The 18,638-nt window shown below is 17.1% G+C and overlaps 1 protein-coding gene across 1 annotated transcript in view; it reads left to right on the forward strand.

The window, feature by feature from the left end:
- Positions 1-521: 521 nt before the first annotated feature.
- Positions 522-18,638, forward strand: part of LOC128955942 (uncharacterized) — a 29,883-nt gene continuing 11,766 nt past the window's right edge. Inside the window, exons 1-2 of the mRNA XM_054301621.1 lie at positions 522-878; positions 12,008-12,179. Of these exons, the coding sequence (XP_054157596.1) occupies positions 556-878; positions 12,008-12,179 (495 nt within the window). The 5' untranslated portion in view covers positions 522-555. The remainder of the gene's footprint in view (positions 879-12,007; positions 12,180-18,638) is intronic.

The following is an 18,638-nucleotide window of genomic DNA, read 5'->3' on the forward strand; positions in this document are numbered from 1 at the left end:
CTTTTTTATGTATCATATTATTTGTTGAATAGTTTTTTAGGCCGAGAACGGGTACTCCAACGCATTTGTTGTCATCATTGAGAGCCAACACATTGACACTTAACTGTTGAGGACTTTCATCTCATTTTACTTTTTATTTTGTTTTTTTAAAATTTAATTAATTAATTCATTCATTCATCGTTTTTATATATGTATGTGTGTGTGTGTAAATATAAACATTAAAATAATTGCGTGATTATCATATCACACACACACACAAAACAAATTTATTACTAATTGGCCGGATGTTACCCCATAAGCTAATGTGTGATAATTAAAAGTCAATTTATTGATAATATTATCAACAATAACAACAACAAAAATTGTTATATATTTTATTTTGACTAATAGTGAAACAAAAACTAAAAAAATATTAAAACTTTTATTTATTGGCAAAATTTGAAGTGATTTTTAAAATAACTAATATTTATTTTTTTAAAAAAACTCAATAATTTTTTTTAATACATATCAATCAATGTGTGTGTGAGTGGGTGACTAATAAAACTATCTGAGAAAATGCCATTTATTCAACGAAACCTATTTCCACGTCGACCACCGATGCAAAAATGTAACGGTCCATCAATACTACAGTCGGCACTGGGACCCGATGGCAATATCCAACACAAACGTAGCAAAAGTACCGATAAAAAGGATCCCAAACCGTCATCATTATCCTCTAATAAGAAACATCCGCTCCATAGTACCAAAAGTGAGCCCAATATGATGACCACCCATACCCTCAGCCATAGCCAATCCATCAATCATTTGCCTAATTTAAGCAAACAAGACTCAGTCGTCCGATTTCTCGATACCAGTGATCCGGCACAGTCTGATAGCAGGTATGTCCTCTCAAAATAAAACTAAACAAAATTACACCAATTTTTCTACATCTAATTTATGTATTGATAGACAGTTATTTAGTTAATTAATAATTTCATATCTTAATAATAATTTTTTAGTAGTATTACTATTATACACAATCAATATGTTTATTACTGCCAATTATTTATGGTATATTGTTAATATAGTCTATATTATAACTATAAAGTTTATAGTTATAATATAGACTATATTATTAATATATAGTATAAAGTATTATATATTGCTTGTTGTATTGGATAACTTAATTATACAATTATTTTTCAATTTATTTGTTGATTATCTATTATATATTATTCTATACTTTATATTGTAATTAAATTTTTACTATATGTTTTTTAGTACAGTATTATATTATAATTTAAGTTTATAGTGTATTAAAAAATGCATTAATTTTTTGTGTGCGCATATTATTAATTTAAAAAATATATATATTACTTTTACATTTTATTATTATTATTGTTGTCAATAAATAAATAAATAAGATTTATTGTATCAATAATGTTGTTTTTTGTTGAAAAATAAGTTGTTTTAATTTATTTTTTGAGGAAAGTTTTTTATAAATTATTAATTATTAGTCTATTAAATATTAAAACTTTTTATTACATTTATGATTGTTTTTTTGAGAAAATATATGATTATAGATTTCACACTCAATACAAAATATTTAAATATTTATTAAGTTGTTAAATAAGATAAACAATTTTTGTACAAACTTAAGAAAATCATATATAATTGATTGATTTTTTAGGATATTAAACACTTTTGTTTGTTAAAATATTTTTTACTTTATTAATTACTAAATAAATCAATGATATTTTAATTTAAAAAATCATTAATAAAAGAGAAATTACATTATAGTTGCAAAAAATATTATAAATTAAATATTTAAGTGACATATATGTTACACTTATAATAATAAGATAAACAATACAAACACAAAATGTGTGATTATTAATATGGAAATTAGCCACAATTGCAACATAAAGTTTTTATTTACATAATTAATTATCACGAAATGAATTAATAAATAAAATAATTTATTTTTGATTTTTATTAAATTAAATTTACTTTACTTTAATTACTAGTTATTTTTATTTTAACTAAAACATAATCTATAATCAAATATTTAGTTAAATTGACAATTTTAATAATATTTATAAAAATCTATCATTATATAAGTTATCGCTTATATAGTCATTATATATCGCTTAAATTTTGTATTCATTTATAACAATGAGCATAAAATATTATTAAAACAATATTAAATTATTTATTATTAAAATTATTTTCATTTTTAATATTATTTACACACAAAAAAGCGAAATAAGATTAATATATTTTTTAAATAAAATATATGTACAGAATTGGGGCATATTTATGATTTGGTCGACATATTTGAAACAATAATAATGTTATGATAAATGGAAAATATTTTGCATATTTATATATTATATTTTTTCAGTTTATTTATTTGAAGTTCATTATATAAAATATATTTAACATCCAGTTCCTTAAAATTATAATATTTATGACAGTTATTTCTACCATAGATTATAACAATATCTCTATTGGATATTATTAATGATAGGTTTTAAACAATGACTGTCAAGCAATTGTATATTCATATAATATTTAATTAGCATTGGATTAAATTTATTATCATTTATACTAATATTAAGATAAATTTTCCAAACAATCTATTTAATTATTTGAGGAAACAGTTGGATAGATTTTTTTGATGGCAAACTTTTATAAAAAAAACATAAAATTTATTTGTCTTATAATTTTTAATACTACAAGTATAACGATTATTTAAGTTGATTTTAAGTTAATTTAAATAATTGGGCGGAAAGTTATCTGAATTTTATTTTGATAAAATATAAAAAATATTTGTTTTACAAAAAAAATATTTCTAACAAAGTCACTCTCTCTCTCTCTCTCTCTCYCTCTCTCTCTCTCTCTCTCTCTCTCTCTCTCTCTCTCTCTCTCTCTCTCYCTCTCTCTCTCTCTCTCTCTTGACGTATATGTAAAATAAAATATCATTATTTAATTTAAAATTAAATTTTTATTTTATAAAAATCTTAAATACTCTAAATTTATATTTTAAATTTTCTAATATATATATATATATATACAGTATATATATTAATCTTTTATTTTCAGTGTTATATTAAGTGCATTGAAGGAGATTTTTTCGTTGATTAAACTTGTATATAAAATATGAAATATATTTAAAATTCAAGGTTTAGATTAAAAAATAGCATTTTTCGTATATATTAGAAAATAAAAATGATATTTTTTTATGTCTGTAAATGCATTTATTGTGTAATTTTAATGGGCGACTAAAAAAATAAAAGTAAAACTATATATTTGTGTACAAAAAAACGAATTTTTTTTGGGCAAAAATCAATTTAAAAAAAATATTTTTTTAAAAAAATAATTAGTTATGATTATTAGTAATCCAAATAAATTATTAATTATTTTTAGTTATAATAAATTATTTTTATGTATCCATTTATAGTAAATAAATTTTTATTTAAGTTTTTTTTAAAAAAGAATTATAATTCTTTTTTATCAAAATTATTAATCTATTAAATATTATATATTTTATTATTATTACGATTTAAAGATTATCAATTAATGTATGGGATTAATTTTTGGCACATTTATACATTTTTGGTAATGAATTTATTGGACAATTTGTAAATATTAAATAATTTATTAGTAGATTGAATAATGTAATTTATAAAATTCTAAAGTCAAATTTTGCTAAACTTTTTTTTGTAAATTATAAATTAATTATAACTTAAATTTATAAATTTTTTTACTGCTGTATGATTCAAATTAAAGTGATATTACATTTAAATTAATAATTTAATACAATTTTTATTATCCTGTATTTACTTAAATAATTTTATTAAGTATTTTTAATTTTTATACTAATATTATTAAATAAAATAATTGTTTTACTATAAAATTCTTAATATAGTTTAATATTTTTATTATTATTATTACTACATTTACTGTTTTTCATATATGATTTACACAATTTTAATGGTAATAAAACAGGGTTTTGGTTTTTGAAAATTACATGAATCGAGTTCAGGGTAATCATCACAACATGTTTGCATATATAGTATATTATTTATATTATTGATAGACAGAGATTAATTTGATATTTCAATATACTGTATATATATATATATTTATATTTTACAATTTCAAGTACAAATGCATAGCATTTAATAGCAAACATACATACATATTAAGACACCTAAATATTAGTCATACAACATTATAACTATTAATTTAATGGAGATTAATAATGTTTTAGATTAAACTTAAAATATCAATATCATTTATAAAAGTTTTACTTAATATAAAAAATTATTGTATTAATTAGAAATTACTGTATTATTATTAATAGAAAATATATTTGTAATTATTAAAAATTACTCCCTTTTAATCGTTATAAAATTTTTAGCAATTTATTGAAAGTTATTTTTTGTGTATAAATATTTTAATAATATGTAATAATATAATGAAAAATAAATTTTATTGAACACGTATTATTGATTATTATGTTTATTATAGATATTTAAATTAGTTTATTGTTAGTTTATTATTTAAAAATATATTTATATTATATATTCAATGGTGACTAAGATTAAAAAAATATTTAATGGATATTTATACTAAAAAAATATTAATTACCATTTTGTAATTTAGTAATAAAATTTCTTTATCATATAATAATAGAAATATTTCAACAATATTAAAATTTATTAAAATTATAAATACTGTATAATATAATGACAGTTATTTTGCACAAAAAAATAAATAATTTTTTTCCAGTAATACACTTACTAATAATATGTTATAAATAATTTGTTCAATTATTTTTTGTTGAAAAAAAATTTATTTGATTACTATTACTACAGTAATCTATTGAAACAAATTATATGTTGTATACACAATGGATTTGCATAAAAAATTAATTTAATTAAGAAAAACATGCATTTTTTCGACAGAAAAAGTGAAAAATAAAACAAAATATATAAATAATTAGTATATGAAACTACAAAACAAAAAATAAATAATAACTTTCCTAAAGTTAGATACGTTATAAACCTAATGATCCTATGACTAGTTAAGCATTAATTTACTGTCTGTTTATTATAGCTATAGCTTATGTATCTAATCGGCTAATAATACAAATCATGTCATTTACTGTTAACTATTATTATTACAATATACAGTATATATATGATAAATAATCATAAAGCTGATGACTAAAACGTTAACTAAATTAACATAAATGTTAATTAAATTTTTTATTTTAAAAAAACATAAAAAATGTTGTTTTTTCTTAAACTAATGAGTTATTATAATTTTTAAAATATATTTATACACACTTTTTTAATTAACAAATATTAGTATTTTTACAATATTAACACAAATCTTATATAGAAAAAAACGGATAACAATAATCTTATTATAAAAAAACTTACAATTTTTGATAGATTACTGTTAAAAAATAATTAAAATTATTTCAAAATTGTCATTCAATACTATTAAAATCAATTAAATAAATCATTTATGTGTATTTTATTAATAAATAAAATTATTAAAATAAAAGTAAATGTTTTTTAAGTAGATTTTTAAAATTAAAAGCATATTAGTTTAATTATAAGTAGTAGTGATTAGTATTGTAACGATAATAGTAATTAATACTTATTTTTTTGGCTATTATAATGAAAATTTAAAATTAATATTTAATAATAAGATTGATAAAACTCACTTTAACAAATTAGTTTTACTATGTATTTGTTAAGTTAATTGTTTGGATAAAAGTTAGTATATATTATGTATAATGTATTTATAATATTTTTGTTTGGTATAGCTTAATCATAATTAATAATTATAAAAATTATAAAAATGATTCTATTATTACCATTTTATTAATAAATAATTTTACAAAATATAACAATACTAATTTTTTCATACAGTATATTATTATTATGATTATTATAAAAATAGTAACTTTTATTATTATTTTTTATTATTTATCAAATAGAATAGTAAAAATATTTAAAATTTATTGATTATTTATTGATAGATCATTTAATATATATTAATTTCCGTATATAATTAATTAAAAATTTGATGATTTCAATTATACGAAAACTTTAGTGTAAAAAAATGATTTAATTGTATTATAAAATATTTTCCGCTATTAATACAAATACACGGTAATGATAAATTATTTTAATTATTAATTAAAAATAAAAATAAGGTAGTAATTCAAATAATTATTACATATGAATAGAATACTATTATATATCTTATTAATAACAGTATCAATAAAATATTAAAAATTTCAATTATTTAATTTATTATACAGTATTAGTTATTTATCATTAAAGAAAGTTTTCTATTGATTCATACAATTATTGTGATGTTATGATTGTTATTGTTATTATTATCTGGTATTTATATAGAAATATAAATCACATTTATTATATAATCTTTATGATATTTTCTATGTAAATATATATATATATTAAAATATATATAGAAAATTTCTATTATACAATAATATTTTACAATTTTACCGGTAGTTAAATATTATTCTAAAGCTAACCTAATAACATCAAAAATATTTTTAATATGTGTGTGGGATTAATATTATAAATTCATAATATGTTTATTACAAACTTTATAAAACTAATTTCTATATAAGCTATACAATTATAATTATATAAATTGCAATTTAAAGTAATTTTTAAAAAACATGATGTGTAAACTGTATATAGATTTTTGAAAAAAATGTTTATTAAGCACCATCTAGTTTTGCCTAGTTTAAATATTTATATTTATATAAAATTTATACATTTATTATCAAACTTATTTATCTAAAATATTGCGCTTATTTTAAAAATTATATTATTAAATATGATGAATATATTTTTGAAAAATTCTAAGTTAAATAAATATATTAAAGACTATATTTAAGTTTTTAATTAAAATATAAATTTAAAAAAGTTAAAAAGTTTTATTATATATTTTTTGCTCTAAATTGAGTAATTATACTTGTTAACATAGATATATTGTTTTCGTTATTTTTGTTATTTTAATTTAATTAATGATAACATATATCTTAAGTATATATATATATATATATATATATATATAGTTTATTTGTGGTTTAAAAATAAACTTACATTTAAACTAATTACTAAGCATTTTAATTAGTCTAATAAATAAAATAAATAAACTTTTTAATAATTGATTTTTATTTTTCAACTAAAATTTAATTAAATACGAAATTAAATGTAAAATTTAGTTTTCAGTTAGCGTATTAAGTTGTATAATTAAATTTAGTTTTCATTTATCTACAATTGTTTTTTAACTATGATTTAATTTAAACTGCTATATATAAACTATTTTATATTTACATCACTTCTTATGTTAATCCAAACTATAATATATATATAAACATAAAATATAAATAAACAGATAATTATGTTAAATAAGATAAAATCATGTATTTTTAATTTAAAAATTATAATTTTTATTTTATATTATTTATTTTATTAAATTATTTTGCAAATTTTATTATTACTTTATAAATAATTTCTAGTATGTAACATAATATAAATATATAAATAAAAATATCATATTTTTAAAAAAATATTTAAAGTAATTTAATTTAGTTATTTAAAATCAATATGTAGTTAGTATTTATAAGACAAATATAGTATTTCAAAGTTTTTTTTTATACATCTAATAACTATTAACACTAATATTTATTACACATGTAATATGGCCCTCGAAAAACTACCTGTGCTTTAGTCTAGCAAAAAATGCATTAATATTTAATACAGTGTATAATACATATATTATATACAATATTTTCAGTTACACTCTTTCTCTACACACAAATCACTGCTAACCTAATTGAGAGCACCGAGAGATAGGACAGTGACGTAACGGGACGGGTGTTTAGTTTGAGTCAAGTTGTTTTCAGACACTTGTTATTATTATTATTATTTTTTATTGTTGTTTCTGTTTGAGAGGGGATCTGGAGTTGTAGTACCAGTGCTTAACAACTGCTATGCCATCGACTCCTTTTGAAATCATTGCTATCAATGATGAGAGAGAGCGGTGTCTGAACTCTCTCTTCGTTTAGTTTTTTCTATGAGTTAAATGAAAACAATAATTAAATTAAAAAAAGTTAATAATTTGGTGTCTCTCTCTCTCTATGTCTATATATATATATATATATTCAAGTATTTAATTAACATTTAAATAAATAAATAATTTTCACCGGTATTTGTAATGGTTGTTATAATAAATGATTAACTATTGCTACTTATTATACTGTATAATATATAAGTGATACATATATCTAATTGTATATAAAAAGTTAATTATAACAATTACTATTGACTTATTGCACAATTATTTTGTGTGTATTTTTTTATATAAAAACAACTATTAAATCAAATGTAATTTGTTTTGTAAAAATTGTTTTAAATAATAGAAATAATAATTTGATTAATTTTTAAAAGTTTTTTTTTCAATTGCAAACAATTTTTAATCAAACCATTCAACTTATTATTAACAAATAGCTAATCGTTGGTAAGTTTTTTTCAAAATCTATTTTGTTATTTATATAAATAAATATAATATCATTATTTTTATTATTAATTTGTGTGAATGAATTTTATACACATATATTTATATATATATATATTAAACTATTAATGATGTTATATTATAATTGTGCGATTAGCTTAACGTGTGGTTAACTATGTGAACCTCTGGTTTAATATAACTAACAATATAACAAAAAAATATAATAATAACTAACAAACAAACACACGAAATGTGTGTAAGTTTTTTGTGCTTTTAATACTAATAATTTCTCACTGTTATTATTAATATTATTATTATTATTATTATTAAAGTATACATGTATTATATAATTTAAATGTCGAGTCTAAAAAAATTTTTTAAGTTACTATTTTTTGTTTTAATTTACTGCTTAAAATGCAATGAAAATAATTAATGAAATTAAACATTGTTTCTATATTATTATTATTATATAATATGATACATAGTATGTATTACATAATGTAAAGTATTATCATATGTACTGTTTATTAATATGTTTAGTTAGTATTCAAAATAAGTTTTTTTTTTGAATACAAAATGCAAACCAATTATTTGATTAAAATATTATTTTTATATAACAAACAGATGGTTGCTATCTATAATTTTTTTAATAGGTTAATTTTTATTATTATTTTTTCAAAAAAAATTATATAATTTTTTATAGATATTATTATAATTATATAATTACAATAACATTATTTACATAGTTATTGCATAATTAATAAATAATTTTCTTATTTAATAATGAAAATATTTTTTACACGAAATTTTTGTGTTATAATTTTCATCGATAGCACCGCAAAAGTTAATAAATAAACACTTATTTATTAAATATAAGTTATATTTAGCAAGTATTTTGGATATAATATTATAAAATTATAAATTTAATGTTTAATATAAAACTTTAATTTGTTGTTAATGTGTTTTTTATAATATAACACATTTCTTATTATATAAAAAAATTAATCTATATAATGTGATTATTAGGCTGTTATAACTGTTATATAGTGTACATAATAATTGTAATTATTACAATATAAATCATGATTTTGTTTTAGTTTCAAATGTGAATTATATTATTATTTTTTATATTATTAAGCGATTTGTATGTATACAGTATAACAGCAAAAATCGTTAACACATATAAAATTCAAACATCAGATTCAAAAACCTACAATTATTTAAGCAATTTTAAGGTAAAATATATATTTTTTCTTTATTTATAAATATTTTTTTACTTATAGTTTTTTTTGGGTAAATATTATTTTTATAGTTAAAAATTAAGGGCCCAATAATTATAGTTAAATATGTTTGAGAGTTATATTATTTTTCAAAAAAAGTGATTAAAAATAGATTTGTTTTACGAAAATACACATTATTATTTTTTTAGTGTTTACGATATTAAACAATTGACTGGTTTAATAATATAACAAAACAAAACAAAACAATAAAATTATAAACAATTTTAAAGTTTTTTAAACAAATTTGTCTATTATTTGTGAGCAATGAGTTGTAAAAAATTATAGCGATTTTATCATCAATTTATTATTAAGTTATTATCAAATAAATTTGTCAAATAATAAAAATATTTGTATACTAATATCACTAATATAAAAAAATAATATAATATGGTTTTATGTTTAAAAAAAACTATATATAAATTTATAAATAAAGTTTTAAATGTAATATCAAAAAAATATATCAATAAAAGTGACAATTTTGATAATAAAACTACAATATTATTAAATTTAGTTTTTGAATTTTCTAAATATATTTTGTAAATTATAAAAAATTATGATTATTACACAATAGTATTTTTAGATAAATTTTAAATATAAATGATTTTCAATTAAACTTTTAGTTTTTTTTCAATAAAATCCTGATCTTAAATAAACAATAACTAATAAGTAAAATAGTAAACTAATATCTAAAACGATTGATTTATTTAAAATTTCAATCAAACATATTTTTTCTCTAAAATTTTTTTAAAGAAATCAAAATTAAATTTTATTAATAAAAATGAAAATACATTAAACAAATAAGAAAAATAGATAAAAATAATAGTATTTTTCTAATATAATAAAAATTGTTTACCACATATTGGCCTTAATTCTCTACTGTACTAAACAGTTGTCTATTATTATACAATAGCAATGAAAACAATATAAATAAATAAAATGTTAATAAGAAAGTTCAACATATTTTTAAGTGCGGTATTTATTATTTGATAAAATTAATTTCAAATACAAACACACACACAAAAAGCATTTTTGTTAATATTGATTTAAAATATTTTTTTTATACAAAAATACAAATTACTTTTTTTTGCTAAGTCCCATAAATATATTTATGATTTTTTTCAATTTGGTAAATGTTTATTTTTAAAGCAAAATAAAAAATATGTCAATAAACGGTTTGTTAATCCATAAATTAATGACTATATTGTATTGAAATAAAACATGATTTTATTTTGTAGGTATTATTATTTGAATCAAAAATTATTAACATTTTATTAATGATTTGACACATGTTATGCCTAAATTGAAATCAGTATTTTTTGTTAGTATATTTGGTAATAAAAAAATGTATTGATAAGTGATTAACAAATAATAATAATTTTAATTATATTTGTATTGCAAAATATTCAACATATTTATAAAATAAAATGCAATAATGAGTTCACAAACAAATTATTTATTTATTAAATATATGACACTAACTGGTGTGACAATCATTAGTGTTATATACAGTAGTGTAGTATAAAGTCTATCTCAAAAAAGTAATGATATTTTATTTACTAAATAATTTCACTTTTATTTATTGCTTAAACATATTTAATTTCATGTTATTATCATTTGATTTATATTTTATTGATTTTACTTTTTATATAATGTTTTTGTTACATACATAAAAATTCATAATATTATGTAATATATGTAATGTATTTTAAAATGTTAGTGAATGTTAGTGAGAATTTTAACAATATATATACAGTATATACAGGTATTTAATAATTAAGATAACAAAACTATTTCACACATTTTGTTGTTGTTGTTGTATTTACTAAAAAAGCTATAATATATTATTATTATTATTATTATTATTATTATTATTATTTATCTATGATTTTAATGGATGAAACAATTGAATAATGATTTGCACTGATTATGCGTTACAAACGCACAAAAAGTTTTTCGTTGAAAAAACAAAAAAAAATTTTGATTTCACTTACAAAAAAATAACAGACAATACTTTTATCACACGATTTGATAGCAAAAAAAAGGTTTATTACTGTTTTTGTTTTCACATTTTTTTTTGAATTAATATATTTATTATTTATTTTTTTTGCTTTATTTGTTTCACTACTTGTATATCATTTTTGTTTTGTTTTGTTTTTTCATTGCAGTTGTGCTCCAAATTCTTCGTCTTCTTCGTCGTCAATCATATCATCAGAGATGATAAGTCGTCGAAGAATATTATCTCGAAGTAGAGATGCACTCAATATTAACGATGACTACAATTACAATCCATATGAAGAAGAGGACGACATTTGGTTCAATAAAGATAAACTATTTAAGGTTTGTGTCCGATAAACAAAATTAATTATTATTTATATATATATATATAAAAATATTTTATTAACTAACACACAAAATGATAGCTTTATTATAATTTACTGCAATTTTTTTGAATTATTAATAAATATATAGTATAATATTACATTTAAGTTATTTCATGTGTATTGCTATCATTATTATAATAATTATGGTATAAATATATATTTAATACATACTCCTATTTACTATCGGAAGCGCTTATAGTATTAATATATATAAAAAAAGTACAAACATTTTTATAAAAGTGTTTAATGTTGTGTGTGTTTTATATATATATATTATTAATTATTTTTTATATACATTTTATAAATATAACTTTAATTTTATACATTTGATAATAATTATTTTTTTTATCTTAAATAATCTCCAAAAAAAAGCAGAGAAATATTTTTGTGACACATTTATTTTCTTCAATATTAAAAATGCAATTAAAATCAATGATTTCGTTTTTGAATGCAATTGCGATATGAATCTTACATATACTTTATTAATAGATATTTAATATATATTTTTATTTCTTATTTCTTGAAAAATTATACTGAAATTATCCTTATATTAAGCACATAACATAACATAAATAATTTATAAAAATCAAATTTATAGTATTATAAGTAAATGTGTAAAATAATTTTTTTATGTCATGTCTGGTTAAATGCATAGGTTTTTAAATACAACAACAAAAAAACAATAAATCTTGATATTTTGTTTAGTAAAATAGTAATAAATTAACTATTTTCAAATATAATACAATTTGCATACATCCTTTAAAAAATTATATATTCAGTTAAAATGATATTAAATAAAACCACTTATGTCTTAATCTAACAAAAAGTTTCTTTCATTAGAGCTATTTCTGATGATTATAAATAATTTATAAACAACTAAACTGACACTTTTACGCCATACTTATCCCATTATATTATTATTATTATTCGTTTTGTATTTTAATTTTTATTATTTTTCTATTATATTAGTAAAACTATGTATAAAACATTATATATATGGTATGTTAGGTAGGTATGGGTACGACAGGTATGACACCAAATCGGTATCAAAATAAAAGTGTTTTATTATTGTTGTTTTTGTTGTCATCATTAAATTATTATATTATAAATGTTTTGGACACAAGTCTTGAATATGTGATGTGATTTTTTAAAAAAATATTATAATATTATAAGCAATAATTATTTTCTCACAACTATTTGCTTTTGTATGACATATTTGATGACACATAAAGCACACATAAGTTTGTTTCCGTATTACTGATGACTTTATTTAAGATTTTTTAATAATAAATGAAAATTATATCTTATGTTAATTATGTTGTTTAAATAAAATAAAATATATAAATTATTTGTATATTATATACTAGTGTTTATTATTATTTTTTTTTTAAAAATTAACTCATCATATAACATAAAAATTATTTATTTAGTTATTTAAAAATATGTTTGTATAGCTTATATATAGAAATTTTATATTTTATGATTATATTTATATAATATATGATATAATAGCCAAAAATAATTTAAGTTTTTTTTTATTTCTAATTACCAATTAGATTAATGTATGGATTAAATGTTTTAAAATAGATTTTACAGAAAAAAATATTTGTACTAATTTTTAAAATTTAATTTTTAAACCTTAAAGCAATCAAATTATTTATATATTTTTATTATAAATGACATTTTCGGTTTTCGTTTAGTGTATTATATAACACGTGTTTAACATTTAAGGATTAATATAAAGTGTGATAAAAATCAGTTATTATATTCATAAAAATAAATGTAAAATTTATTATGAATTATAAGAAACAAAATTATTTATCAAATTAGTCTCTCAATAACTTATAGATTAAAACAAAATAATAAATAGAAATTTTATTATAAATAAAAAATATAATTTATGTAAATTTTTAAATGATTATATTAATACCTTATAGTTTACAAAATATTTTATTTCTAATATTTTAAAAAATATCTATACTAAATATAATATTTAAATAATGTTAATTATTATAATTATTATAAGATTAGTGGTATTTAATGTTGTTAGAAAATTGCACTATTTTTTGAACAGATAACCTGTTTTTTTAAAAAAAATCTATAGTTATAACTAATTTTAAAATAAATATATTTTTAGTTATTTAAACTCTTTAATATTATTATTATTATTATTATTTTGTTTTATAAATCATTAATTTATAATTTTAACATTATTATGTTATTATTTATTACAATATTATTATTATTATATATTTATATATATAAATTATATTGTAAATACTATATGGTAATCCAATTTTTAACATAATCTATAAATTATAAGTTACCTAATAATTATTAGTTTTAGTTAACATTATTTTCATATTAATGAAATAAAAAAAATAAATATTTTTATTTACATTACTACTTAAAAAGCTTTAAATCTAAAAAACATTTTGTAGAAAAATATAATTGTTTATTTATACATTTTGAACAGTTAAAAAATTATAATATTTAATGAATTTATAATTATAAACACGTGAGCCGTTAGATAATAAGCAAAATTATTATTAAATAATAAATAAATAAATAACAAACAAAAATTATTTTTGTGTATTTTTAAATCATAAACACCTCAATAAAAATTTTAACAAAAAAATAATAAATTATTATTATTTTTGTTGTTGATTTTAGTATTAATAAATTTATGCAAATATAGATGATGTTTATTATACTTTACATGTATATAATAAGATATAACATAAAATTAGCCGATTATTTAAAAATAATATTTATTTTATTAAAATTTTAATATAATAATAATTATTATTATTATTAAAAAAAAGTCTAAAAGTAATATCGATTAAGAGCTGAATTAATTAGTAAAGAAAAATATTTAATTATTAGAAATCGTGTAGAAATCAGTAAAAAATAATAGTATTATTAAAACAATAATAATATTTAACAATTTTGTTGAAATTTAATTATTATAGTAGTAGTGGCCCTAAGAAATATAGGAAACGTTATGTTTGTTATGAAATGCATACATTATTGTTGATTAGTTTTTTTGGTTAAATTTTTTTTATATATTAAATAGTATACTAAACGAGACATAATTTATAATTTTTCTTATTATTATAAAACTTAATTAATTATTTTTTTTGGTAAATTGAGTTATAGACTATAACTTTTAGTAAAGGGAAATATAATGTAATTAATTATTTTTTTCATAATTCAATAGTTTTTTAACAATATTTTTTTAAAAACTTAACAATAATTACTATATTATTGAATGAGTTAATCGCTTAATCCGAATATATAGATAAAACAAACCACAAAATAATAGGAAAAACACTCAATTTTATAATCTTTAAGTTGTTTTTTATTTATTGATTTTAATAAAGATTTATAACACACTATTGTATTGATTTAATAATACTTAAGTGTTTATAGCCTTACAGTTATCTTGTTTTGTAATTTAATTATCATTATTACTATTACTATTATCTAATGTTAAGTATCGGTACATTTAACTCTTCAATAGATTTAATTACTGATAATAATTGAAATTAAATCACTAGTGAAATGAATAATAATAATAATAATATAAAAAATGTCATTCAATTGAAAAACATTCAATAAAAATCAATGATATTATATAATAGTTTTTATTGTTAATCCATTGAATTTAATGTGTGATTAACAGTATTTTTTGTTTGTTTATTAACTTATATAAGACATACTTTCAATTGACTAACTTTTTTTTTATATATGTGACATATAATCTCATATTACTTTACTATAGATATAACTTGTGTATATTATTATATATATACTTATAGGATGTTTTATATACAAAATGAGTTACTTTTTAAAAAATTTTATAACACATGTTTTATAAAGTGGTTATACAGTGTATATATATTTATATACATATAATATGGTGTTGACCTAAATCTGGTGTCAAGTTTTTTTTTGTTTTGTTTTTAGTTATTTGCGAGTTTTAAAAGTCAGTCACTCATTAATAATAATAATTTTGAAAAATAGTACCAAAATTTTTATATTAAACACGTCTTCAATAGCAACTACAAGTCCTGCAATTAAAGCTAATATGTATTAGACTTTAAAATTTATTAAATTTTTGTTGTTGTTGTTGAATATGTGTAAAACTTGTAAAAACCGATTAATAATAATAAATTATATATTATGATTTTATAGAAAATATGTATAAAATTCATCATAATTTCATAATTATTTTATTTTATATAAGAAAAAAAATTTGCCTAAATATTCGTTTAATAATATTTAATTCTATGATAAAATTGAGGCAAATGTGATGAAAAACCAATAAAAATTAATTTTGAAAATAACTAAAAATAACACAAAAAAATTGTTTTGAAAATCAGGATATCATTATATTCATAGTGATTGATCGGATAGTAACATTATAAATTTGTAATATTATATATTACCTTGATAATATTTAATATATCCTATATTTAAATTGATTTTTATGAAATGCTATTATATTATATGTTATTAAATAATAAAATTCAAACTCAAATTGTCATCTAATTAAATAAAATTTTGTTTTTACTTGCAATAAATGAAATTTTAATATTATTATTATGAGAAAAATGATCAGAGAAATATATATATATAACAATAATATAATTATGACCCTGGACTCAATATAATATAGTTACTAAAATTTATATGAAATATGATATCAAAACTTCATTAAAATACACATACATTGTATGATCAATCTGTAACACACAGTCTATATGTCCTTAGAGTGACTAATAAATTAATATAATAATAACAAATAAAATTAAAAGCATTAATAGTTTTGTTTATTTTTATCCTAAAAAAACGTTATTTTAGATTTTTAATTGATTTTAAATAGTAATAAAAATACTATAAATAATATTAATTTAATCCCAAAATGAAACATTATATACATGACAATAATAGTTAATTTATATCATTTAACAATATATATATATATATCGATAAATATCTTTTAAACACGAAATAACATTTATTACATTAAGATTATTATATTATATTGGATTTAACTTTTTGTTAATTTGGCATTCATTATAATGGCTAATATTAATTGATTGCCAATCGTTAATTACAAAATAAATAAATTTATCAATGACATTTGCTTTAGTTTTATTTTAAATTTTATATAAAATTTTGTTATTTTTATTAAATAATATAAAATAAATTTACAGTATAACTATTATACTAAGTCTAATTTTTATTTTTAATATTTTTATTTAAGTAAATGTGTTATTTAGCATAACTAATAAACTTATTTGATTTTAAATTAGTACATGAAAAAATTTTATATTGATTTTTTGTTTTGATAGCTAGATATGAGAAATTTTTATATTATTTAAATAAATTAATTAAATATTATGAAATAGTTTATTAAGTTATCAACAATTTTTAAATGAAAATACATTACATTATTTTTATATTATTAATTTATTGTATATAACAATAATAATATAATACTAATATAAAAATTACTTAACACTTCGTATTAGTTTTAAGGAAAGTTATTACAAATATAAAAAAATTTTACTTTTTATTTATATTAAAATAATACCAATTCATCATTGAAATGACTTAGATTTTTATTTATTTTCAAATTGACAACTTTGTTTCACAATTTATTTGAAAACATTTTGTAAGATTTTTAACAAAAAAAATCTCATTTAATGTAAATTATTACCTGAGTTACAAATAACTATTATATAGTTGTAGTTAAAGTTCTAACTATTATAGATATATATATATATTTAATAAATAAAATACAGTATAATATACTATAATAAATATCCTTGTTAATGAGACTAAACTAATATTTATTATTAAATTTAATAATATATAATCAACTTTGATACTTATATGTTTGTGATTATTGATGCAATTATTTATTTAATTTTAATATTTATATGCAATTAAATAAATATTTAGCTGATCATTATTAAAAATCATTATGAAATCATTGAACAAAATTTTTCTATTATTTGAATTCTAGAAAATTCAAGGAAATTGAAAATTATTTCTAAACAATTAATAGATATTTGAAATTAATATATATATTTTTATTGTACTATTATTGATAAAATCTATTTTCTCATATAATGATCATATGATTTGACTGTTAATGATCTGATTATTTGATATTATTTTTCACCAATGCCTCAATAAAAAAAATATATCATTATATAATAATTTACATAAATGGGTTAAATTTTGTTTAATTTATTTTTTTATGCAATAATCAACTATAGATTCAAAATAAAAAAAAATTTATATTAAACTAAAATTAAATTATATCATACATTAATTTGTATTTTAGCATAATTTGTATTGGAAATGACAGGCATAAAATTTACAATATTTTTTATTTTGT

This window comes from Oppia nitens, unplaced genomic scaffold (genome assembly GCF_028296485.1).
Source record: "Oppia nitens isolate AA-2021 unplaced genomic scaffold, nextdenovo-longstitch-racon4-pilon3 scaffold2_pilon_pilon_pilon, whole genome shotgun sequence".
In the NCBI taxonomy this organism is placed as follows: Eukaryota; Metazoa; Arthropoda; class Arachnida; order Sarcoptiformes; family Oppiidae; genus Oppia; species Oppia nitens.